The sequence below is a fragment of the Notothenia rossii genome (assembly GCF_949606895.1).
Source record: "Notothenia rossii genome assembly, chromosome: 1".
NCBI classification, from domain to species: domain Eukaryota; kingdom Metazoa; phylum Chordata; class Actinopteri; order Perciformes; family Nototheniidae; genus Notothenia; species Notothenia rossii.
Window position 1 is genome coordinate 97,163,267 of NC_136912.1, and position 25,348 is coordinate 97,188,614.

The 25,348-nt window shown below is 47.6% G+C and overlaps 2 protein-coding genes across 7 annotated transcripts in view; one reads left to right on the forward strand and one right to left on the reverse strand.

Annotated features, from left to right (window-relative positions):
* LOC307014424 (actin remodeling regulator NHS-like) overlaps window positions 1-17,565 on the forward strand; it is a 64,522-nt gene extending 46,957 nt beyond the window's left edge. Inside the window, 10 exon segments of the mRNA XM_079642311.1 lie at window positions 4,781-4,881; window positions 5,930-5,989; window positions 6,518-6,710; window positions 8,512-8,643; window positions 8,876-9,408; window positions 10,723-11,142; window positions 11,799-13,122; window positions 13,528-13,651; window positions 15,055-15,135; window positions 15,137-17,565. Coding sequence (XP_079498437.1) covers window positions 4,781-4,881; window positions 5,930-5,989; window positions 6,518-6,710; window positions 8,512-8,643; window positions 8,876-9,408; window positions 10,723-11,142; window positions 11,799-13,122; window positions 13,528-13,651; window positions 15,055-15,135; window positions 15,137-15,662 — 3,494 coding nt within the window. The 3' untranslated portion in view covers window positions 15,663-17,565.
* A 2,166-nt stretch (window positions 17,566-19,731) lies between these two features.
* Window positions 19,732-25,348, reverse strand: part of LOC307029905 (sex comb on midleg-like protein 2) — a 35,765-nt gene continuing 30,148 nt past the window's right edge. For 4 of the 6 annotated variants that reach the window (XM_079666017.1, XM_079666012.1, XM_079666016.1 and 1 more), the window contains 3 exons: window positions 25,079-25,234; window positions 22,305-22,456; window positions 19,732-21,637 (listed from right to left, as the gene is read on the reverse strand). In XM_079666017.1, coding sequence (XP_079522143.1) covers window positions 21,512-21,637; window positions 22,305-22,456; window positions 25,079-25,234 — 434 coding nt within the window. In that variant the 3' untranslated portion in view covers window positions 19,732-21,511. The remainder of the gene's footprint in view (window positions 21,638-22,304; window positions 22,457-25,078; window positions 25,235-25,348) is intronic. The other 2 variants (XM_079666015.1, XM_079666014.1) reach the window with 2 other exon arrangements.

The window sequence follows — 25,348 nt, forward strand, 5'->3', positions numbered from 1 at the left end:
CAGTTTGTTATCTAGGGTCACACCCAGATTCCTTGCAGTCTGAGTCGGGGAAACAACAGAGGGGCCGATGTTGATTGTTAGGTCAAGAGTGGGACAATCTTTTCCCGGAATGAAAAGCAGTTCAGTCTTGTTAAGGTTGAGCTTGAGGTGATGAGCAGACATCCACTGAGAGATGTCTGCTAGACAAGCAGAGATGCGTACTACGACATGGGTCTCTGAGCGGGGAAAGGACAGAATTAGTTGGGTGTCGTCAGCGTAGCAGTGATATGAAAAACCATGCGGGCTAATGACAGATCAGAGCGAGTTTGTGTACAAGGAGAAGAGGAGGGGACCAAGAACAGAGCCCTGAGGGACCCCTGTAGTTAATTGACAAGGGTCGGACTCAGACCCTCTCCAAGTTACCCTGTAGGTCTTTGAGGTATGAGGTGAGGAGGGAAAGTGCAGAGCCTGAAACTCAAAGTTCTTGGAGAGTGTGAAGGAGGATCTGATGATTCACCGTGTCGAATGCAACAGACAGGTCCAGAAGGATGATGACAGAGGAGAGGGAGGCTGCTTTAGCCGTGTGCAGTTCCTCAGAGACAGCAAGGAGAGCAGTTTCTGTTGAGTGACCTGCCTTGAAACCAGACTGGTGCGGATCCAGAAGGTTGTTCTGATGGAGATAACAGGAGAGTTGTTTAAAGACAGCGCGTTAAAGTGTTCTAGACAGGAACGGGAGGAGAGAGACAGGCCTGTAGTTTCTAACATCAGACGGATTGAGAGTGGGTTTCTTTAGGAGAGGGTTTACTCTTGCCTCCTTGAGACTGTTTGGAAAGTGACCAGAAGTTAGAGAAGTGTTGATGAAATGAGAAACGGTAGAATATCAGGAGCGATAGTCTGAAGGAGGTTTGAGGGGATAGGGTCCAGAGGACAGGTGGTAGGACGGGCAGAGGTAACGAGGGTAAGAACCTCACTTGGAGAGAGAGGGGAGAAGGAGGTCAGTGTGTGGGGGAGGGTCTGGTGACCCAGAAGTGAGTAAAGGTGAGTCAGAAAAAGAAGAGCGAATATCTTCAACCTTTTTTTCAAAGTGGTTAACAAAGTCGCTTTACAGAAGGGAGGAGGGGGGAGGGGCTTTGGGGGGGTCCAAGAGGGAGGAGGGGGAGGAGGGGGAAGAGGCTTTGGGGGGGTCCAAGAGGGAGGAGAGGGAAGAGGCTTTGGGGGGGTCCAAGAGGGAGGAGAGGGAAGGGGCTCTGGGGGGGTCCAAGAAGGTGGAGAAGATGGAAAATAGTTTTTTGGGATTGGAATAGGAAGATTGGATCTTATCTTGAAAGAAAGTGCTTTTTGCCTGAGAGATGGAAGCAGAGAAAGAGGAGAGGAGAGCCTGATAGGTTAGGAGGAACATTTCAACTGAATCTCAAATAAAGTCTCTGCGTTCACACCGCAGTACTTTTCCCACTTTAGTTCCGATATAGTTCAGAAATGTCGCGTTCACACCAAAAAGAGCCGGAATTAAAATGAGTTCATCAGAACCATTTTTTTAACTAAATTATGGCAACACAAAATAAAACATGGGAGCGGTGGAGATGAGGAGGTGTCGGCGTTCTGGTGATTTCCTCTGAAGGCTTCAGTAGAAGCTGCTGGGAGTCCCAGCAGCTTCTACTGAAGCCTTCCCCAACTCCAAGGACTTCCGGCCGGGGACTTCAGGCGGCAGTATGCGCCGTGAAAATGTTTGCGGCCTGCCAGTAAACCCAAAGCAGAAGAAGAAGAAGTGACGTCAGCGGCTTCATTTGCCTAATCCTCCCCCAGGGACTTATTCCGGTGTGAACGAGATCTGTACTTAGTTCATGAGAACTAAAGAGTTCTGTGGGTGTTTCAGAGAGGATGTCTCTCTGTGTTTCAGAGAGGATGTCTCTCTGTGTTTCTCTGTGTTTCAGAGAGGATGTCTCTCTGTGTTTCTCTGTGTTTCAGAGAGGATGTCTCTCTGTGTTTCTCTGTGTTTCAGAGAGGATGTCTCTCTGTGTTTCTCTGTGTTTCAGAGAGGGTGTTTCTCTGTGTTTCAGAGAGGATGTCTCTCTGTGTTTCAGAGAGGATGTCTCTCTGTGTTTCAGAGAGGATGTTTCTCTGTGTTTCAGAGAGGATGTCTCTCTGTGTTTCAGAGAGGATGTCTCTCTGTGTTTCTCTGTGTTTCAGAGAGGATGTCTCTCTGTGTTTCAGAGAGGATGTTTCTCTGTGTTTCAGAGAGGATGTCTCTCTGTGTTTCTCTGTGTTTCAGAGAGGATGTCTCTCTGTGTTTCAGAGAGGATGTCTCTCTGTGTTTCAGAGAGGATGTTTCTCTGTGTTTCAGAGAGGATGTCTCTCTGTGTTTCAGAGAGGATGTTTCTCTGTGTTTCAGAGAGGATGTTTCTCTGTGTTTCAGAGAGGATGTCTCTCTGTGTTTCAGAGAGGATGTTTCTCTGTGTTTCAGAGAGGATGTCTCTCTGTGTTTCTCTGTGTTTCAGAGAGGATGCCTCTCTGTGTTTCAGAGAGGATGTCTCTCTGTGTTTCAGAGAGGATGTTTCTCTGTGTTTCAGAGAGGATGTCTCTCTGTGTTTCTCTGTGTTTCAGAGAGGATGTCTCTCTGTGTTTCAGAGAGGATGTTTCTCTGTGTTTCAGAGAGGATGTCTCTCTGTGTTTCAGAGAGGATGTTTCTCTGTGTTTCAGAGAGGATGTCTCTCTGTGTTTCTCTGTGTTTCAGAGAGGATGTCTCTCTGTGTTTCAGAGAGGATGTTTCTCTGTGTTTCAGAGAGGATGTCTCTCTGTGTTTCTCTGTGTTTCAGAGAGGATGTTTCTCTGTGTTTCAGAGAGGATGTCTCTCTGTGTTTCAGAGAGGATGTTTCTTTGTGTTTCAGAGAGGATGTCTCTCTGTGTCTCAGAGAGGATGTCTCTCTGTGTCTCAGAGAGGATGTCTCTCTGTGTTTCAGAGAGGGTGTTTCTCTGTGTTTCAGAGAGGATGTCTCTCTGTGTCTCAGAGAGGATGTCTCTCTGTGTTTCAGAGAGGATGTTTCTTTGTGTTTCAGAGAGGATGTCTCTCTGTGTTTCAGAGAGGATGTCTCTCTGTGTCTCAGAGAGGATGTTTCTTTGTGTTTCAGAGAGGATGTCTCTCTGTGTTTCAGAGAGGATGTCTCTCTGTGTTTCAGAGAGGGTGTTTCTGTGTTTCAGAGAGGATGTCTCTCTGTGTTTCAGAGAGGATGTCTCTCTGTGTTTCAGAGAGGGTGTTTCTCTGTGTTTCAGAGAGGATGTCTCTCTGTGTTTCAGAGAGGGTGTCTCTTTGTGTTTCAGAGAGGATGTTTCTCTGTGTTTCAGAGAGGATGTCTCTCTGTGTTTCAGAGAGGATGTTTCTCTGTGTTTCAGAGAGGGTGTTTCTCTGTGTTTCAGAGAGGGTGTTTCTCTGTGTTTCAGAGAGGATGTCTCTCTGTGTTTTTCTGTGTTTCAGAGAGGATGTCTCTCTGTGTTTCCCTGTGTTTCAGAGAGGATGTCTCTCTGTGTTTCAGAGAGGATGTCTCTCTGTGTTTCAGAGAGGATGTTTCTCTGTGTTTCCCTGTGTTTCAGAGAGGATGTCTCTCTGTGTTTCCCTGTGTTTCAGAGAGGATGTCTCTCTGTGTTTCAGAGAGGATGTCTCTTTGTGTTTCAGAGAGGATGTTTCTCTGTGTTTCAGAGAGGATGTCTCTTTGTGTTTCAGAGAGGATGTCTCTCTGTGTTTCAGAGAGGATGTCTCTCTGTGTTTCAGAGAGGATGTTTCTCTGTGTTTCAGAGAGGATGTCTCTCTGTGTTTCAGAGAGGATGTTTCTCTGTGTTTCAGAGAGGATGTCTCTCTGTGTTTCAGAGAGGGTGTTTCTCTGTGTCTCTCTGTGTTTCAGAGAGGATGTCTCTCTGTGTCTCTCTGTGTTTCAGAGAGGATGTTTCTCTGTGTTTCAGAGAGGATGTCTCTCTGTGTTTCAGAGAGGATGTTTCTCTGTGTTTCAGAGAGGATGTCTCTCTGTGTTTCAGAGAGGATGTTTCTCTGTGTTTCAGAGAGGATGTTTCTCTGTGTTTCAGAGAGGATGTCTCTCTGTGTTTCAGAGAGGATGTTTCTCTGTGTTTCAGAGAGGATGTCTCTCTGTGTTTCAGAGAGGATGTTTCTCTGTGTTTCAGAGAGGATGTCTCTCTGTGTTTCAGAGAGGATGTTTCTCTGTGTTTCAGAGAGGATGTTTCTCTGTGTTTCAGAGAGGATGTCTCTCTGTGTTTCAGAGAGGATGTTTCTCTGTGTTTCAGAGAGGATGTTTCTCTGTGTTTCAGAGAGGATGTTTCTCTGTGTTTCTCTGTGTTTCAGAGAGGATGTCTCTTTGTGTTTCAGAGAGGATGTTTCTCTGTGTTTCAGAGAGGATGTCTCTCTGTGTTTCAGAGAGGGTGTTTCTCTGTGTTTCAGAGAGGATGTCTCTCTGTGTTTCAGAGAGGATGTTTCTCTGTGTTTCAGAGAGGGTGTTTCTCTGTGTTTCAGAGAGGGTGTTTCTCTGTGTTTCAGAGAGGATGTTTCTCTGTGTTTCAGAGAGGATTTCTCTCTGTGTTTCAGAGAGGATGTCTCTCTGTGTTTCAGAGAGGGTGTTTCTCTGTGTTTCAGAGAGGATGTTTCTCTGTGTTTCAGAGAGGATGTCTCTCTGTGTTTCAGAGAGGATGTTTCTCTGTGTTTCAGAGAGGATGTTTCTCTGTGTTTCAGAGAGGATGTCTCTCTGTGTTTCAGAGAGGATGTCTCTCTGTGTTTCAGAGAGGATGTTTCTCTGTGTTTCAGATCTTCAGGTGGTCAGAGTGATCGTCTCCATCTCCCCCCTGGTACCACTCTACACCCCCCCCGACAGCAGCAGACACAAACACAGAGACACCCTGACCAAGGTGAGAGACATGTTATATTACTAGTATTACATTACTAGTATTACATTACTAATGTTACATTACTAATGTTATATTACTAATGTTACATTACTAATGTTACATTACTAATGTTATATTACTAATGTTACATTACTAATGTTATATTACTAATGTTACATTACTAATGTTACATTACTAATGTTATATTACTAATGTTACATTACTAATGTTATATTACTAATGTTATATTACTAATGTTACATTACTAATGTTATATTACTAATGTTATATTACTAATGTTATATTACTAATGTTATATTACTAATGTTACATTACTAATGTTATATTACTAATGTTACATTACTAATGTTATATTACTAATGTTACATTACTAATGTTATATTACTAATGTTATATTACTAATGTTACATTACTAATGTTATATTACTAATGTTATATTGCTAATGTACGGAGCCCCTAAAGGGACATGGCAAAAAAAAAAACAGAGAAAAACGAAGTCAAGATAACGGTTTAGTTCTAGAGAAACAAAACCGTTATCCTGACTTTATTTTTTTTTCGCTCTCTTTTTTTTTCCATGTCCCTTTAGGGGCTCTGTACTAATGTTATATCACAGAAAGCATATTTTACATTTGAGAGGAAAGTGAGAAATGTTCCAGGGTATTCTGAAAAGAGACAAAGTATTTGTGTATGAAGTTGAATTTGAATGAAGCCTTGATGACAGTGTAGCTGCTCCCTCTGGTGGACATTGAGAGTATTACAACTCGCCTGGCTTCACAGATTCAGACAGAGGAAGTATTTCCATCAGCTGTTCTGAGACGTTGGGCAGTAGCGTTTAGTGTCTGAATGAAGTGTGTCCCTTCAGCTGAGCTGTGGTCGTCTCTGAACACGTGTCTCCATGTGTGTGGTCCTCCTCTCCTCCTCAGGTCCTCCTCTCCTCCTCTCCTCCTCAGGCTCTCCTCCTCAGGTCCTCAGGCTCTCCCTCTTTCTCTTTTAGTTCCTCATCTTCATATTTTATTTTTGTCATATTTCATGTCCTCCCCTCCCTCAGTTTGACTCCCGCTCCTCCTCCCCCACCGAGTGTTGCCGCTTCTCCCCCTGGAGCAGAAAGGTAGAGACCTCCCTCTTTATCTCCCTCTCTCCTCCCTACCTCCTTCTCCCTCCTACTCCCTCCTTCTCCCTCTATCCTCCCTCCTCTTCTGTGATTTACATCTTCAGTTTCTGAGTTTCTTTTGAAATGCATGTCCCACACACACACACACACACACACACACACACACACACACACACACACACACACACACACACACACACACACACACACACACACACACACACACAGAAAGTGATTGAGAGTTTTGTCACACAGCGATCTGAGCTTGCAGAATGTGAGGAGTGTGTGTGTCTGTCTGTCTGTCTGTCTGTCTGTGTGTGTGTGTGTGTGTGTGTGTGTGTGTGTATGTGTATGCGTGCGTGTGTGCGTGTGTGTGTGTGTTTTTTTATTTTATGATGAGGATAGGGTCTAATATGTCTTACGTTTGAACACGTCTGCATGAAACTCTCTGAAAACCCTTTAATGATTGTATTTCATCTTTACTGTTATTATGATTGGTTTCCCTAACATCTCCCTGTGTTGCAGGCTCCGCCCCCTGACTCCTCCTCCTACCAGGGCGGGGCTTCAGGCCATTGGCCCCGCCTCCCGGTGCCCAACCCCCCCTCCACTCTGGACAAACAGACCAATTGGAGCCGTGCTCTGCCGCTGCCGACCCCCCAGGAGAGGATGAAGAGAGACCCTCTTATTACCAGCTGCCTGGTGCCCATCAACGTGACTGGTAACCCACCCACCCACACACACACACAGACACACACACCCACACACACAGACAGACAGACATACAGACAGACAGACAGACAGACAGACAGACAGACAGACAGACAGACAGACAGACAGACAGACTCACACACACACACACACACACACACACACACACACACACACACACACACACACACACACACACACACACACACACACACACACACACACACACACACACACACACACACACACACACACACACACACACACACACACACACACACACACACACACACACATTTAGTTTTCGTTGACGAGACGAGACCGGACCAAGGTGTTAATGGTGGACTATCGGACATTCAAAATGCAGCATATTTTCCCCCAAGTGTTCGTCTTGTCTGTCAAAATGCATCTTACGTTTCTAACTTGCAATATCATTATTTCCGCTCTCTTCACTCCAGAAGAGCGATCTCCCTGTGTCTCTCTGTGTGCGGGGCGGGGCCTAACAGACATGCTGCAGCGGACACAGAGATCTGCCGGGGACGGAGCGTTCAGAGAGTATAGAGACGTATTTTGACTAAAAGTTGACTAAAATGTAATTTTTCATCGACTAAAACTAGACTAAAACTACGAAGGATAGGAATGACTAAAATGTGACTAAAACTAATAACCATTTTTGTCTAAAGACTAAGACTAAATCAAAAACAGCTGCCAAAATTAACACACACACACACACACACACACACACACACACACACACACACACACACACACACACACACACACACACACACACACACACACACACACACACACACACACACACACACACACACACACACACACATTACACTTTAAATGTATTTTGTAATTGTCTTTTTAAGAGTTATCCGTGTGTTAAGCATAACGCTCTGATTGGTTGACTGGCTGGATGGATTTTTAGAATTTCAGAAAAAGTCAGAATCCAGAGATTTGGAAATCACAGTTGATTTCTAGGTTTTGGGAAAAAGTCTGCATTTTGAGACAAAGTCAGGATTCTGGGTTTTCAGACAAAGAAGGGGGGAAAGTCTCTCTGGATCCTAGCCTGTGCATGCGCTACACCTATAGAGCACCACAGAAGAAGAACAGGGACTCTTTAATATCAATATGAACGTGTTTTCTCCAGAGTCCCTACATCCCATAATATACAGTGTGTGGCTGTGTGTCTCTGCAGCTTCACGTCTTTGTGCTGCGAGGCGTCCTCTGAATCCTGATCAGCCTGAACACACACACACACACACACACACACACACACACACACACACACACACACACACACACACACACACACACACACACACACACACACACACACACACACACACACACACACACACACACACACACACACACACACACACACACACATTGTAGACAGAGAGCAACCATCTCTATGGAGCTGAAAGGCTGACGGTATCACATGAGAGCCGTTTAGCATGGGGGGGCGACTCTGAGACAGGAAGTTTCTCTCAGGAACTCTCCAACAGATCTGTAAGATTCACTCTCTGGGAAACACTTTCATTTCTTCAGAGGGAGTAAACGTTAGGCTTTGTAACGAGGTTCACATCTCACTGCACCGCAACTTTGATACATGTGTTATTCTTTATGAGCCTGTTTTACTCTATTTGCTTTCTTATGATGGTGTGTGTGTGTGTGTGTGTGTGTGTGTGTGTGTGTGTGTGTGTGTGTGTGTGTGTGTGTGTGTGTGTGTGTGTGTGTGTGTGTGTGTGTGTGTGTGTGTGTGTGTGTGTGTGTGTGTGTGTGTGTGCGCGTAGGTGTGTGTTTCGACAGAGACTCCAGTGTTCGCTGCTCTCTGGTTCACTCCACGTCTCTGCTGCAGAGGAGGAGGAAGCTGAGGAGGAGGAGGACGCTGGCCGGACCCCCCCGACAGCTGCTGCACGACCCCGGTACGTAGTGGGGACTCTACAGACGATACTTTACTCACTGAGAGATTTATAATGTTCAACTTAGTCCGACTACTGCTGTCAGAGAGAGAGAGAGAGAGTGTGTGTGTGTGTGTGTGTGTGTGTGTGTGTGTGTGTGTGTGTGTGTGTGTGTGTGTGTGTGTGTGTGTTTGATACTGTCCATCAAGTATTGGTTTGATTGTATTAATATCTCATGATGTCCCCCCCTCTCTAGACTCTGACGACTCCCCCGGCTCCAGAGAGCGACGGAGGGTGATCCTCGGCCCGCCCAGTGGGGAGGACCTGATCCTGGGCACCAGAGACTCCTGCTGCCAGACGGAGGACTTCCTGATCCCCCCCTCCAGGAGGAGGAGGTCTCAGCGGGGGTCCCTGTCAGCGGGGAACCTCCTGAGTCTGTCCGACGGCAACATGTTCCCACTCGCCCACCTGAGGTCCCACAGCCTTCCCAGAGACCCTCTCCGGGGCCCAGAGGATGAGAGGCCCCCCTTCAGTGTGGAGGACTTCCTGCCGGGCCCTGGAGAGCAGGAGGAGGGCCAGGACCCCCAGCAGAGGAGCCCGGAGAGGAGCTGGATCCAGGGCCGGAGGATTCTCATGGGGAGCCGGGGGGAGATCTCCTCCAGCTCAGACACCTTCAGCAGCCCCCACCGGGGCCCCGAAGCCTCGCTGGGGGGCCACATGGACCTCAAAGACGACCACCAGTCCTCCAGCGGGAACTGGAGCGGCAGCAGCTCCACCTGCCCCTCTCAGGTACAATAACAACAAACAAATAACAACAAAATCAGTGAGAGGTTGTTTTTCCAAATTGGGACCAATAAAGTACCTCTCATCTTATCTTATATTATATTATCTTATCTTTCAACTGCGGTAATTTCTTGGATTTGAATTTGATTGAAAGGCTTTGTTTACATAAGAGAAGTTACAGTGTGGTGTTAATCTGTGCTGGGGGGTTCAGTCCCCAGCACAGTTGTTTGATGACTCTGCTTCGTTGATCACCATTATGTTGAAATTGGCATCTTAGCTTCGCCTCTCTTGTTTATTAACTTTTGATCCACTTTGTTGGAGTTGGTCTCTGTGTCTCTCCATCTCTCTCTCTCCTGTTGTACTGTTACTTTAAGACGGTGTCTCAGAACGCTCGTTTGGCGCCATCTGTTGTTGTGACTGTGTAATTACATCAAAAATTCTAGACCCCGAATATAAGACAACCCTCTTTTTAAGATATGTTTTTTCTAGGGTCAATACGGTATTAGATCTCAGTGCTGCGTTTGACACTGTTGATCACAACATATTACTATACCGACTGGAAAACAGGTCGGGACTTTCGGCAACAGTTCTAAACTGGTTTGAATGAAAACTACTTTGTTTCTATAGGTAAATACACATCTGAGTTGACAAATATGACATGTGGAGTACCTCAAGGCTCCATCTTGGGGCCTCTTCTCTTTAACATCTACATGCTACCACTGGCTCAGATAATGAAAAACTACAAAATGAGTTACCATAGCTATGCGGATGACACACATTTACATAACCATTTCACCAGGAGACTTTTCTCCAATTCAAACACTGAGTAAGTGCATTGAACAAATCAGCGACTGGATGTGTCAGAACTTTCTCCAATTGAAAAAATAATCATTGTTTTTGAAGCCAAGGAGGAAGGAATAAAAGTCAGTGCTGAGCTTCAGTCTGCAATGTTCAATAAACAGATAAAGCCAGAGATGTAGGTTCCGTCCTGGCCTCTGACCTGATGCCTTTCTGTCATGGAACATACTCAAGACCAACCTGGTCCGCACTGCATTTCAATGACTATCCTTTCTTTTATTTATTTTGTATTCTAACCTTTTATGCTCTTAAACTTTTTTATATTACCATATTTTATTCAATATGCTCCTTAGATAACTTTGTATTGTATTGTATTTTCTCCTCATAGCCTTGTGAAGCTCCTTGAGATGACGTTGTTTTTAAAGTGTGCTATATAAAGGAAATGTATTATTATTATGAATGTGTTTCTGCTGCTCTCTCTCGTGTTGAAAGCTTTTTGAATGAATCCTCCTTTCCTTGCAGACCTCAGAGACCCTCCCCCCCCACGCCGCCTCCCCCCTGCTGACCTCCCACTGTGACTCCCAGGACCTGATGGACCACCCCCCCAGGACTCAGAGGCTGGGGTCCTTCTCCTCGGCTGCCATGGACATCCTGGAGGAGGCGGGCGGGGCCCTGAGCTGCCCCAGCTTCACCAGCATGGCCACCTGCAGCAGCTTCTCGGAGCCCCCCCCCTCAGAGTACTCTGTGGATGGGGAGGGGTACTACACCTCCATGCACTACGACTGTGGCTTCTCCGACCCCCCCGAGGACGACCTGTCGGGGGTTCGCTGCCTCTCCCTCAGGAGGCCCAGGTCCCGGCCCCCACCCCCCAAGAGGAGCTCGTCTTTAAGGAAGATCTGCAGCGAGGGACCCCCGCCCCCCAAGGACCAGGAGTGTCCCCTGGTACGTTGGGTTGCTGGGTAGGAGCCACACGCTGTAGCTAATGTACACATGAAAAGTCTTCAGTTTCCAATCTTGACTCACGGAAGGAGAGGACATGAGTAGAGAGCCACTAATAATAATGATAACTTACACGTATAAAGCGCCTTCAGGGGACCCGAGGCGCCAGGAGCTGCTGATGGACTCAACTTTCGCCTGGAAGACATTGAGGAATTTGGAGCAGAGACCGGGAGCACCAGAGGGCTGGGGGGCGTCGGGGGGGCGGAGTAGGCCGTTGATGGTGGAGAACAGTGTTCTAGGGTTGCTTTGCTGGGCACCGAGGAGACGAGAGTAGTAGAGTGTCTTTGCGTGGGAAAGAGCTTCCTTGTAGGCTGTCACATGGTCACGAAAGGCCAGGAGGGGGACCAGGACAAGAAGTACCTTATTGATCCCAATTGGGGAAATGTTAGCGTTGCAGCAGCAACAAGGCATTGTACATTAGAGACATAAAAAGACTAGAAATAAACAATCTAAAATGTAAACATCTCAAATAGAAATAGAAAAGTAGAAAATATACTTGTTGAAATACAGATGTACGGTACACTAAATGTAGAGCAGGGTGTGATATACATGAAGTGTGTGAGGAATGGAATTGTTGACCCTCTCTTCTTCTTCACCAGATCCAGAACTCCCAGGTGTTCCTTCATCGAGAGGATAAATGGGGGGGGGTCTCCGATGGTCTCCCTGATTTTGGCGTCTTCAGCTCCATAGACTCTTTTAAAGATGGGGGGGCGGTGCAGAGCGACTACGCAGACCTGTGGCTCCTGAGCGACCTGAGAAGGGGGGGGGACCTGAGAGGGGGGGGGGACCCGTACCGCTCGCTGTCCAACTCCAGCACCGCCACAGGGACCACCATCATTGAGGGCCCCCCCCGGAGCCAGGAGACCCCCGACTCCCCCATGGCCCCCTCCCCCCCCTCGCTGGGGGGCCTGGGGAGCCCCTCCAGTGGTTACTCTAGTCAGAGCGAGACCCCCACCTCCTTCTGCCCCCCCCCCGCTGCCTTTTTCCCAGGGCTACAGTCCAAGAGGAGACCCCAAGTTCCCGAGAGGAAGTCCTCGCTGTCCTGCAGGGACCTGGACCCCCCCAGGAGAGACCGCCCCTCACAGCTGGACCTGGACCCCCCCTCACATTTGGACCTGGACCCCCCCAGGACAGACCCCCCCTCACAGCTGGATCCCCCCAGGAGAGACACCCCCTCACACCTGGACCCCCCCTCACACCTTGACCTAACCCTTAATGGGTTCTTCATCACCCCCACCGTGCTGCACTCGGTTCAGCTGCGCTCCTTCAAAAGGGGGGTTGGAGGTCTGGGGGAGAAACCAGCCTCCTGCCCCCCTCCCTCAGAGTCTCTACTCATCCCCCCTCCCTCAGAGTCTCTCCTCAGCCCCCCTCCCTCAGAGTCTCTCCTCAGCCCCCCTCCCTCAGACTCTCTTCTCAGCCCCCCTCCCTCTCTGAAGGCCTCCTCAGAGTCTCTCCTCAGCCCCCCTCCCTCGGAGTGTCTCCTCCCCCCTCCCTCTCTGAAGGCCACCTCAGAGTCTCTCCTCCCCCCTCCCTCTCTGAAGGCCTCCTCAGAGTCTCCCCTGACCCCCCAGGAGGAGGAACCTGTAACAGACTTCAGACAGGAAGTAGAAACATCTGTTCTGCAGAGAGGTGAGGAAGAGGAGGAGGATGAAGGAGGTCCTCTCCCTGGATTGGTTGAGGACATAATGAGTGCTGACGGCCAATCAGAGGACATCCTGGAGAGCCTACTCAGAGCTATAGGAACCTCGGAAGAAGAAGAGTTGGAGTCCTCCAGAGATGCAGTAACCACAGAAGAAGAGTTGGAGTCTTCCAGAGATGCAGGAACCACAGAAGAAGAGCTGGAGTCCTCCAGAGCTGCAGGAACCACAGAAGAAGAAGAGTCCTCCAGAGCTGCAGTGACACAGGACCTCTGCAGACAGACAAGTACGTCATGTGATCCGTCTCTCTCTCCGGGTCGTTAGTGGTTCTATCAGAGCCCCAGCTTGGGCCCGTTGTTGAGGTCCTGCTTCTGTATTGATCCTACTGATAGACCAGAAGTTATGTAGTCTACCTTCAGGCTCAGGCCCTCCTGGATCAAGTCTCCAATAACTTCTGGAGAACCAGGTTCAATAAACAGCTATCTTAAGACAGACCACGTTCTGGATCCAGATTGGCTTTACGTAGGCCCCATCCTTGGGGTTTTTATTTAGAGAAATGGTCCACCCTCTCCCAGGGTTTCAGGGAACATTTCCTTATGTCTCAGTTTAAGCTGGAAGGACTGGAAGGGTTTATGACACATGTCTCCTTCACCTCTGCTGTAGGATATTAAGTGTAGATTTCTGTTAACAGACTTCCCCCTCCCTGACGCTGGAGACTCCTCCCTGAGTGAAGAGTCTAAACCGGAGGAAGATGGCGTGTTTGCATCCCCGACCAGGACTCGAACCACTGAGGACCTGTTCGCTCTGATCCACAGGTCAGCAGAAAACCCTTTATAGCTAAGAACTGGTCCAAGGTCAGCCTGAACTATAGGAGGAGAGTATTCAGTCTATAGCAGCAGAACTAGGAGCTGCTCCCAGGTCAGTCTGAACCAGCCCTCACTGTAAGAGGAGAGTCTTCAGTCTATAGCAGCAGAACTAGCAGCTGGTCCCAGGTCAGTCTGAACCAGCCCTCACTATAAGAGGAGAGTCTTCAGTCTATAGCAGCAGAACTAGCAGCTGGTCCCAGGTCAGTCTGAACCAGCCCTCACTATAGGAGGAGAGTCTTCAGTCTATAGCAGCAGAACTAACAGTTGGTCCCAGGTCAGTCTGAACCAGCCCTCACTATAAGAGGAGAGTCTTCAGTCAAGAGCAGCAGAACTAGGAGCTGGTCCCAGGTCAGTCTGAACCAGCCCTCACTATAAGAGGAGAGTCTTCAGTCTATAGCAGCAGAACTAGGAGCTGGTCCCAGGTCAGTCTGAACCAGCCCTCACTATAAGAGGAGAGTCTTCAGTCTATAGCAGCAGAACTAGGAGCTGGTCCCAGGTCAGTCTGAACCAGCCCTCACTATAAGAGGAGAGTCTTCAGTCTATAGCAGCAGAACTAGGAGCTGGTCCCAGGTCAGTCTGAACCAGCCCTCACTATAAGAGGAGAGTCTTCAGTCTATAGCAGCAGAACTAGCAGCTGGTCGTATGTCAGTCTGAACCAGCCCTCACTATAAGAGGAGAGTCTTCAGTCTATAGCAGCAGAACTAGCAGCTGGTCCCAGGTCAGTCTGAACCAGCCCTCACTATAAGAGGAGAGTCTTCAGTCTATAGCAGCAGAACTAGCAGCTGGTCCCAGGTCAGTCTGAACCAGCCCTCACTGTAAGAGGAGAGTCTTCAGTCTATAGCAGCAGAACTAGGAGCTGGTCCCAGGTCAGTCTGAACCAGCCCTCACTGTAAGAGGAGAGTCTTCAGTCTATAGCAGCAGAACTAGCAGTTGGTCCCAGGTCAGTCTGAACCAGCCCTCACTGTAAGAGGAGAGTCTTCAGTCTATAGCAGCATAACTAGCAGCTGGTCCCAGGTCAGTCTGAACCAGCCCTCACTGTAAGAGGAGAGTCTTCAGTCTATAGCAGCATAACTAGTAGCTGGTCCCAGGTCAGTCTGAACCAGCCCTCACTGTAAGAGGAGAGTCTTCATTCTATAGCAGCAGGACTAGCAGCTGGTCCCAGGTCAGCCTGAACCAGCCCTCACTGTAAGAGGAGAGTCTTCAGTCTATAGCAGCAGAACTAGGAGCTGGTCCCAGGTCAGTCAGAACCAGCCCTCACTGTAAGAGGAGAGTCTTCAGTCTATAGCAGCAGAACTAGGAACTGGTCCCAGGTCAGTCTGAACCAGCCCTCACTGTAAGCGTTCTTGTTGCAGGTCTAAGAGGAAGGTGTTGGGGAGAAAGGATTCCTCTGATCTGAACTCCAGGACCCATCTTGGTACCACATCGACTCCCCCCCCCCTCCCCCGCTGTGACCCCCTTGGTCTCCCCTCTTCCTCCCCCCTCCCCCGCTGTGACCCCCAACAGAGTCTCCGGGTCCATCGTCAGGAGCGCCAGGAAGTCCAGCACCTCCAACGAGGACTTCAAGCTGCTGCTGCTGAGGAAAGGCAGCCGATCTGAGTCCGGGTTCCGCATGTCGGCCACGGAGATCCTGAGGAGCCCCTCGTCCCCCCGTCCCCCCGGAGACCCCTTGCTGGCCTCCCCCCGGCCCCCCAGGGAAGCGTCTTCTTCCCCCCTGCCTGGCAGCCCCTTCCTCAGGACCAACGCTGAGTCTTTCTCCCCGAAATCCTGCCCCCCGTCCAGGTCAGGACGCTGCAGAATCCCCCCCCCATGCAGCAGCAGCCGCTACGGGGCACGATGCCGACTCCCTCCCTCCCCCATGCAGGCCATCTCTGAGGGGGAGGCGGAGAACTCTGACGGTGGTCCTCAGGACGAGCGCTCCCCCCCCCAGGACCCTCGTAGAACACTAACGGACCAGTTTTAATATATTTTAAAGGACCTGATGACGGTGTTTCGTCAGAAACGAGAGGATCATGCATCTGCAGAGAAACATTGCATATTCTGCAAAATCCTCTTCTTCATGTCTCTTCTACATCAACACGTGTCCCCTCTTCTTCATGTCTCTTCTACATCAACATGTGTCCCCTCTTCTTCATGTCTCTTCTACATCAACACGTGTCCCCTCTTCTTCATGTCTCTTCTACATCAACATGTGTCCCCTCTTCTTCATGTCTCTTCTACATCAACATGTGTCACCTCTTCTTCATCAACATGTGTCCCCTCTTCTCCATGTCTCTTCTACATCAACATGTGTCCCCTCTTCTTCATGTCTCTTCTACATCAACATGTGTCCCCTCTTCCTCATGTCTCTTCTCCATCAACATGTGTCCCCTCTTCTTCATGTCTCTTCTACATCAACATGTGTCCCCTCTTCCTCATGTCTCTTCTACATCAACATGTGTCCCCTCTTCCTCATGTCTCTTCTCCATCAACATGTGTCCCCTCTTCTTCATGTCTCTTCTACATCAACATGTGTCCCCTCTTCTTCATGTCTCTTCTACATCAACATGTGTCCCCTCTTCCTCATGTCTCTTCTCCATCAACATGTGTCCCCTCTTCTTCATGTCTCTTCTACATCAACATGTGTCCCCTCTTCCTCATGTCTCTTCTCCATCAACATGTGTCCCCTCTTCTTCATGTCTCTTCTACATCAACATGTGTCCCCTCTTCTTCATGTCTCTTCTACATCAACATGTGTCCCCTCTTCTTCATGTCTCTTCTACATCAACATGTGTCCCCTCTTCTCCATGTCTCTTCTACATCAACATGTGTCCCCTCTTCTTCATGTCTCTTCTACATCAACATGTGTCCCCTCTTCTTCATGTCTCTTCTACATCAACATGTGTCCCCTCTTCTTCATGTCTCTTCTACATCAACATGTGTCCCTTCTTCTTCATGTCTCTTCTACATCAACATGTGTCCCCTCTTCTTCATGTCTCTTCTACATCAACATGTGTCCCCTCTTCTTCATGTCTCTTCTACATCAACATGTGTCCCCTCTTCTTCATGTCTCTTCTACATCAACATGTGTCCCCTCTGTGGAAAGAGACTCTGAAAGTTTCAGGATCAAAGATTCTCTCTCTTTTTGATCCATTTCTATAAAAACCTGTCTGAAAATGAGCTGATCAGATTTTGGCCACTTGATGATGTCATAACGATGTTTTGTCTTGTGTAACCATTAGCCAATCAGCAACCAAGGTAACCCCCCCCCCCCCCCCCCCCCTTATCACCTGAATCTCCTCTAGAGCTCCATTGAGTTCTTTGTAACCAAATGTCTCTCAGAGGGGCGTGGGGAGGGGCTCCTTATTTTCATCTAAAGTAACAGACAGAGAATCAGCACTTTGGAAACAGGGCTGAAACAGAGGGGATTGTGGGTAATGCTGCAATGATCTGTTTGGTGTTTCAGCCAATCAGAGACAGGCTCTGGATATATCTGAGACCTGTGATACATTGATGAGAAACAGTTTAATATGGGACCTTTCAGACTTCCCTCAGCCCGACGTCATCAACATTCAGAAACTAAAACCACTCTCAGTTTAGATCCAAGGAAGAAGCACTGAATGTATTCCGTGAATACCCATCAGACACTCTGTTAGTTAGAAACCATGGAAACACAAAGGTGCCAAAACATCTTCATGTGATCACATTTTAAAATAACCCTTTGAACATTTGAGGTCCGTTTCCAACAGAGGTGTTTCTGTTTCCTCTGTTGATCATAGAGTACATATTTCACTGATGATATTAAAGATTGCTCACTATTACAGTTCATATTCTAATGCAATAAGTGACTGGCAGGAGGAGGAGGAGGAGGAGGAGGAGGAGGAGGAGGAGGAGGAGGAGGAGGAGGAGGAGGAGGAGGAGGAGGAGGAGGAGGAGGAGGAGGAGGAGGAGGAGGAGGAGGAGGAGGAGGAGTTTGGGCCTCAGCATGTTTCTGTGATGTTTTGGGTTTGATGGAGGTTGTATGTCTAAAAACGAGCCGGTTGTCATGGGGATGGATTATGGGATGTTCTACCAAATGCTCAAACCAGTCATCTGAATATATTTATTTGTATAACTGACACAGAAAAGTAACTCTTCAGATGCAACAGGTTTCACGTACGGCAGGCGAGTTGATGAGATGTTATATCAGACACACGTACGGCAGGCTGTGTTTACATATTCACAATCATATGATACATAGATGTGTTTATTGTGATGGTACTCAGGCAATATGCTAAAGATGAGAGTATGTAATCATACTTTTAAACGTGTATAACACGGAAGAGAGTGAGGGACACATGTTTACATGTCTGCGAGATCTGACAAAAACATCTACATTCTGAGTAATAATTTAAATTCGGAGACAAATGTTTGAATTCTGAGAAAAAGTCAGATTTCAGAGTAAAATGTGGCTTTAGTTCAGAACCAAATAAACGGGGATGCTGGTCCTCTTAGTGTGACTCCGTACTGAAGCATGATGATGACACCTTCATTCCTTTCCTATCCTGTAGATAAATATCTGAACTCAGCAGACCCTCCTCTTCCTCTCTGTACAGATATGTAAATATATGGATAGGTTTTGGGTCACAAAGGTGGACGAATTGTTTGTTTAAAGATGTTTTAAAGTTTACATTGATCTGAGCTGTGGATCACTTTGTATTTATTTAGTCCCTCAGTAACCAGAGACAAAGAAATAAAAGTGACTCTGAAATACACCTGTGGCTCGTTGTTATTCTAAACATCTTCATCACGTCTCTCTCCAAAAGGTGTGAAGAAACTCTGTCTGTTAGCATTAGCCTCATTAGCATATGGTGTGCTCTCTCTACCCCCCCCCCCCCCCCCCCCCCCTTTGACCCCTCTCTATCCAGAGGACTCTTTAAAGTAGAGACACTACATACTGATATACACCTGAACATCAGCAGGAGAGGACTCTTTAAAGTAGAGACACTACATACTGATATACACCTGAACATCAGCAGGAGAGGACTCTTTAAAGTAGAGACACTACATACTGATATACACCTGAACATCAGCAGGAGAGGACTCTTTAAAGTAGAGACACTACATACTGATATACACCTGAACATCAGCAGGAGAGGACTCTTTAAAGTAGAGACACTACATACTGATATACACCTGAACATCAGCAGGAGAGGACTCTTTAAAGTAGAGACACTACATACTGATATACACCTGAACATGAGCAGGAGGGGACTCTTTAAAGTAGAGATGCTACATACTGATATACACCTGAACATCAGCAGGAGAGGACTCTTTAAAGTAGAGACACCACATACTGATATACACCTGAACATCAGCAGGAGAGGACTCTTTAAAGTAGAGACACCACATACTGATATACACCTGAACATCAGCAGGAGAGGACTCTTTAAAGTAGAGACACTACATACTGATATACACCTGAACATCAGCAGGAGAGGACTCTTTAAAGTAGAGACACTACATACTGATATACACCTGAACATCAGCAGGAGAGGACTCTTTAAAGTAGAGACACTACACACTGATATACACCTGAACATCAGCAGGAGAGGACTCTTTAAAGTAGAGACACTACATACTGATATACACCTGAACATCAGCAGGAGAGGACTCTTTAAAGTAGAGACACTACACACTGATATACACCTGAACATCAGCAGGAGAGGACTCTTTAAAGTAGAGACACCACATACTGATATACACCTGAACATCAGCAGGAGAGGACTCTTTAAAGTAGAGACACTACATACTGATATACACCTGAACATCAGCAGGAGAGGACTCTTTAAAGTAGAGACACCACATACTGATATACACCTGAACATCAGCAGGAGAGGACTCTTTAAAGTAGACACTACATACTGATATACACCTGAACATCAGCAGGAGAGGACTCTTTAAAGTAGAGACACTACATACTGATATATACCTGAACATCAGCAGGAGAGGACTCTTTAAAGACCTCCTCTGAATCACTTCTTTCACTCATTGAAAACACACAGACGTCTTGGTGTTTTTATCAGGTTTATAAAAGGGAAATACATAACGTCAGAAACACACTGTTTATCTGATGGACAGATATGTTCAAGTCGTCTGAAGAAGAGGAGGAGATGAAGGGGCTCCCTCTGGGGATCTTATGGCACTGTGAAAGCAGGAAGGAGTAACAGCAAAGACTGTCAATTCTTATATATTAGAAACAGCTACAAAAGAGCAGACAGGACCTGAGAGACGCTGCAGGAAGCAGACCTGTGACTACGAGTGATTATAAAAGAGAAGCCTTATCTTCACATTTCTAACTGTGTGTGATTTCCTTAAAATATTTCTACAAAATGTACATTCTGTCGCTGATACTCATGGTTAAACCCATAAAACTGTACACTTCTGTTCTCATGCTAACAGGGATTAACGGGATGACATCAGAACAAAGATCAGGGATATCTGCAGGATGGAGACGTCCAACACGACCTTAGAGAAGCTAAACATTACCCTGTCCTTATTTTCATTTATTAGAATAGTCTTGAGTTTTTTAAATAGCGGACAGAACTGTCTCAGCACGGAAACCACAGTAGAGCTACAGGCAATGGACCTGAGGGTCGGGTGTTCCTCTCCTGATCTGCAGCTGTTACAGAAACCTCCCGACGTCATTATCATAAAAATAGTTCACATTGGGTGAGGGTCTCTACGTCCACACTGTTCCGTCGCATTGAAGCTTGCCGGTGGGCGTGTCTGATGTGCAACCAACAACCAATCACATTAATCTCCCGCCCCGGACACACAAGCACGTGGTTTGATTGGCTAGCGATTGTACTGGCATATGATTTGATTGGCTGATGGTTCTGTCGACGCTTGCAAGGCGTGACGTCACCCCATTCAAAGTGAATGGGAAGCGTCTCCGTGTGGACGTACCGTAACTCTTCTCATTAACGGTGAACACAAACCTCTTGTGAATTTAAATCTATTTTAAAACACAGAATGAAGTTCAGTTTGATCAAAAGAAAATAATATTTTCAGTTTTTACAAAACACAAGTTTCTGTTTTACATAAAAGATAATTATTTCATTAAAACAAGGATTCAAAAATATACTTTGAAATCTCTTTTGTTTTGATCAGAGTTTCAGATTATAGGGTTAGTCATGTTGGAACATTATTAAATGTTTCTCAGCTTTATTTGACTGCATCTGGTCCGAGGCCTTTTGTTCTGAAAGGACCTGTGGAGGACCTTTGGAGGACTCACGATCTCCAGATCAGGAACCCATAAGACCCGGGTCATAAATAAGAAGTCTCAGTGATTCCCATCCCTGATGATGAAGATGAAGAGGAGTTCTGGAGGTCTCCAGGTGATCTGCAGGAAGCTCACAGGAAGCTGGCAGCTAACATAATAAAAGCCTCTCTGGAGGAGGAAACGGAATGCAGTCCAGGTGATAGACCCCCCCGTCCTGCAGGCTGACATGTGACCAGTCTCCGTCATGTGATCATAACAATAAAGATGTGAGGCTCCTGGGAGTCAGTGGGAGTCAACGGAGTAAAAACAGGAGAAGAAGAAGAAACCTTCTCCGTCTGCGGATCAGTCAGTCGTCAGCCTGGGAGTGTGCACGAGGGCCACGTGCACGAGGATCACTGTAAACCCTGCAGGCCTTTGGGATGCACGTTATCCTGAGGGTGAGGTGTCTCCCCTCTGGAGGTGTGGCCCTCAGAGTCTGCAGTAACATGGGGCCCCCGATGCCCAGTGGCCCCCCTGGTGGCCCTGAGACCCAGGATGCCCCCCTGGGTTATTGCTGGTTGTGGCCCCCCTCACAGCCGGCCCTGCTTCAGCCTCTCGATGTGGTGACACAGCTTCAGCGCGGGGCCCAGCTTCAGACCCATGTACTTCATGATCATGTCGCTGCGCAGCAGCAGCAGGGCCCGGCCGTCGATCTCCTGAAACATGAGAGCTAGATTAGATCAATTCAGATCAGATGGACGAAGGCTGTGCTCCATGGTTCTGTGCTCCATGGTTCTGTGCTCCATGGTTCTGTGCTCCTACAACCCGGTGTTCACATTCTGTATGGAGGCTTTAATCAGGATTTGAAGATCCACATTCCCAGTTTAATAAACCAGAAGAACTCCTTCCCCACAGGAGGCTCTTTAGAACCAACATGCAGACCCTCAGAGCCTCTTGAGAGTCAGAGGCTCTCTAGAACCAACATGCAGACCCTCAGAGCCTCCTGAGAGTCAGAGGCTCTCTAGAACCAACATGCAGACCCTCAGAGCCTCCTGAGAGTCAGAGGCTCTCTAGAACCAACATGCAGACCCTCAGAACCTCCTGAGAGTCAGAGGCTCTCTAGAACCAACATGCAGACCCTCAGAACCTCCTGAGAGTCAGAGGCTCTCTAGAACCAACATGCAGACCCTCAGAACCTCCTGAGAGTCAGAGGCTCTCTAGAACCAACATGCAGACCCTCAGAACCTCCTGAGAGTCAGAGGCTCTCTAGAACCAACATGCAGACCCTCAGAACCTCCTGAGAGTCAGAGGCTCTCTAGAACCAACATGCAGACCCTCAGAGCCTCCTGAGAGTCAGAGGCTCTTATTTTGAAAGGAACTCACGTGTTTCCTGAAGAGCTCGGCGTGGGGGGCTAACGCTGCCGGGTCGGCCTCCCTCACAAACTGCATCACCTCCTCGATGCTCCAGCAGGACGGACTCCTGCCGGGACCCTCAGAGACCCCCCCCACCTCGGGCCCCGTGGTGGAACTGGCTGCTGGAGAACACACTGTGCATTAGAGGAGCTCAAAGTAAAATCTGGAGCTATATACTGGTAAGAGTCCTGATGCTCAGTGTACCCAAAGGATGGACACACACACACACACACACACACACACACACACACACACACACACACACACACACACACACACACACACACACACACACACACACACACACACACACACACACACACACACACACACACACACACACACACACACACACACACACACACACACACACACACACACACACACACACACACACACACACACACACACACACACACACACACAGTATTGTTTTGCTTATGGACTGCTCTGGTTTTATGTTTTGTAATGATTGATAGAAAGCAGAGTGCTCTTGAGTATACATGACACAGCAGGAAGCCTAGAGAGGAAGTCTGAAAGGGTTAGACCGCACGCCTGCTGGCTTGTTTGTTTATTTTATTTAAATGCCGTGCAAATGTTGTAAGTCGGCAGTGAGCCGCCAGCTGATCAATTGAATGGAGTAAAGCACTTGAATGGAACGATGCAAGGTATTTGGGCCTACTAGGGCCTAACCCTAACCATCTTACCTTAAAGAACTCATTATACCCTACTGTCCTACTAGGGCATTGCGTTCCAAGAATGCAGGGTTGTTGGTTGTTCCTAGAGTCTCTAAAAGTACAATGGGAGCCAGAGCCTTTTCTTATCAAGCTCCACTTTTGTGGAATCAGCTTCCAGTTTGTGTTCGGGCGGCAGACACCCTATCCGTTTTTAAGAGTGCGCTTAAGACCTTCCTTTTTGATAAAGCTTATAGTTAGGGCTGATAGATTCAAGGCAAGGCAATTTTATTTATATAGCACTTTTCAGCATGTGGCGATTCAAAGTGCTTTACAGATTAAAATCAAAAGGCATTTAAAAACAGGCATAAAAAGCAAAGATAAATGAAATAAATAAACACAGCAGTTACAGAATACATGACTACTGCAGTGTGAGTCTGAGCAGCTCAATGAAAAGCAGCAGCAAATAGGTGCGTTTTCAGTCTGGATTTGAAAATAGGAAGAGTTTCGGTGGACGTGCACGATATAGGCAGTTTGTTCCAGATTGTTGGGGCATAATAACTAAAAGCTGCTTTTCCATGTTTGGTGGTTATTCTCGGAGCAGAGAGCAGACCCAGAAGACCTGAGACTCCTGATGCTTCATAGTGATGGAGGAGGTCGTCTGTATACCTCGGTCTTAAGCCATTTAGTGATTTAAAAACTAGCAGTAGAATTTTAAAATCAATTCTTTGGCAGACTGGAAGCCAGTGCAATTCAGCTCCTAGTTCTCCTGCTATAGGCTTGGACTGTCGAGGGGACACCTTACTTCTTCCTTCTCTCTGTCTGTACCTGTGTACTCTCATTTTCCCATTAACCCAGCTTCCCCAAATGTCTTTTTGGTGATCCTGAGTCCTGGATTCTCTATCCTGAGTCCTGGATCCTCTATCCTGAGTCCTGGATCCTCTATCCTGAGTCCTGGATCCTCTTTCCTGAGTCCTGGATCCTCTATCCTGAGTCCTGGATCCTCTTTCCTGAGTCCTGGATCCTCTATCCTGAGTCCTGGATCCTCTATCCTGAGTCCTGGATCCTCTTTCCTGAGTCCCGGATCCTCTATCCTGAGTCCTGGATCCTCTTTCCTGAGTCCTGGATCCTCTATCCTGAGTCCTGGATCCTCTATCTTGAGTTGAGTCCTGGATCCTCTATCCTGAGTCCTTGATCTGAGTCCTGGACCTCGAGTCGTGGCTGAACCAGTCTCTGCGGTCCTGCCTGACTCTCACCATACGACTTCCCTGATGGCTCCCACAGGATTGTTGACATCCTCGTGGATTCATCTTCTTATTACAGACACATGCATTTCCAAACATTTGGTCTACCTATGTTACAAATGTATTATCTTTTCAATTTACACACGGCATCTATTGCACGTCTGTCCGTCCTGGGAGAGGGATCCCTCCTCTGTTGCTCTCCCTGAGGTTTCTCCATGTTCCCCTTTAAACTGTGGGTTTTCTCTGGAAGTTTTTTCTTGTACGATGTGAGGGTCAAAGGACAGAGGGTCTAAGGACAGAGGGTCTAAGGACAGAGGGTGCCGTATTGTGATTACATGTCACTTGTTAGACGCTTTTATCCAAAGCGACTTACATACTCAGTACTGTGGACAATCCCCACAGGAGCACTTTGGGGTGAAGTGTCTCAGGGACACAACGACATGCTGACTGCAGTGGGGTTTGAACCTGAGACCCCTGATCCCAACACCAACGCTCTATCCACTGCGCCACACGCCTCCGTGTGTTGTCATACTGATATTCTGTACAAACTGTGAAGTCCTCTGAGACAAATGTAACATTTGTGATATTGGGCTAAATAAATAAACATTGATTGATTTGGATTTCTTGAAGTTTACGCGAGTCAATGCTTGAATTCGCCTCATAGGCTAAGTGGACTTTGAACATTCTATTATGCAAACTCGGCCACTACAGCTGCTAACTTGCTAACAGCGGCGAGGGTGACTTCCTGTGAGGTCACTTCCTGTGAGGATCTACCCATGACCCCCCCACCCTGAGACATTAGATGTTTTATATATCACATGCGTACCTTCCACCTGTCGGAGGGGCTGCTTGGCCCCCGGCTCTGAGGGGGGGGAGGCGAGGCGTCGGGGGGTGCTGCCGGGGTGGGGGGGGCGGGGGGTGACGGAGGCCGAGTCAATGAAGCGCTGATCCTTCATCAGAGTGCTGTCTTCATGTGTCTCTGCTGGGGGGGGACATTCAAATGATTCATATTTCAATAATAGTCTCTAATAGTCTGTAATAGTCTGTAATAGTCTCTAATAGTTTGTAATAGTCTCTAATAGTTTGTAATAGTCTC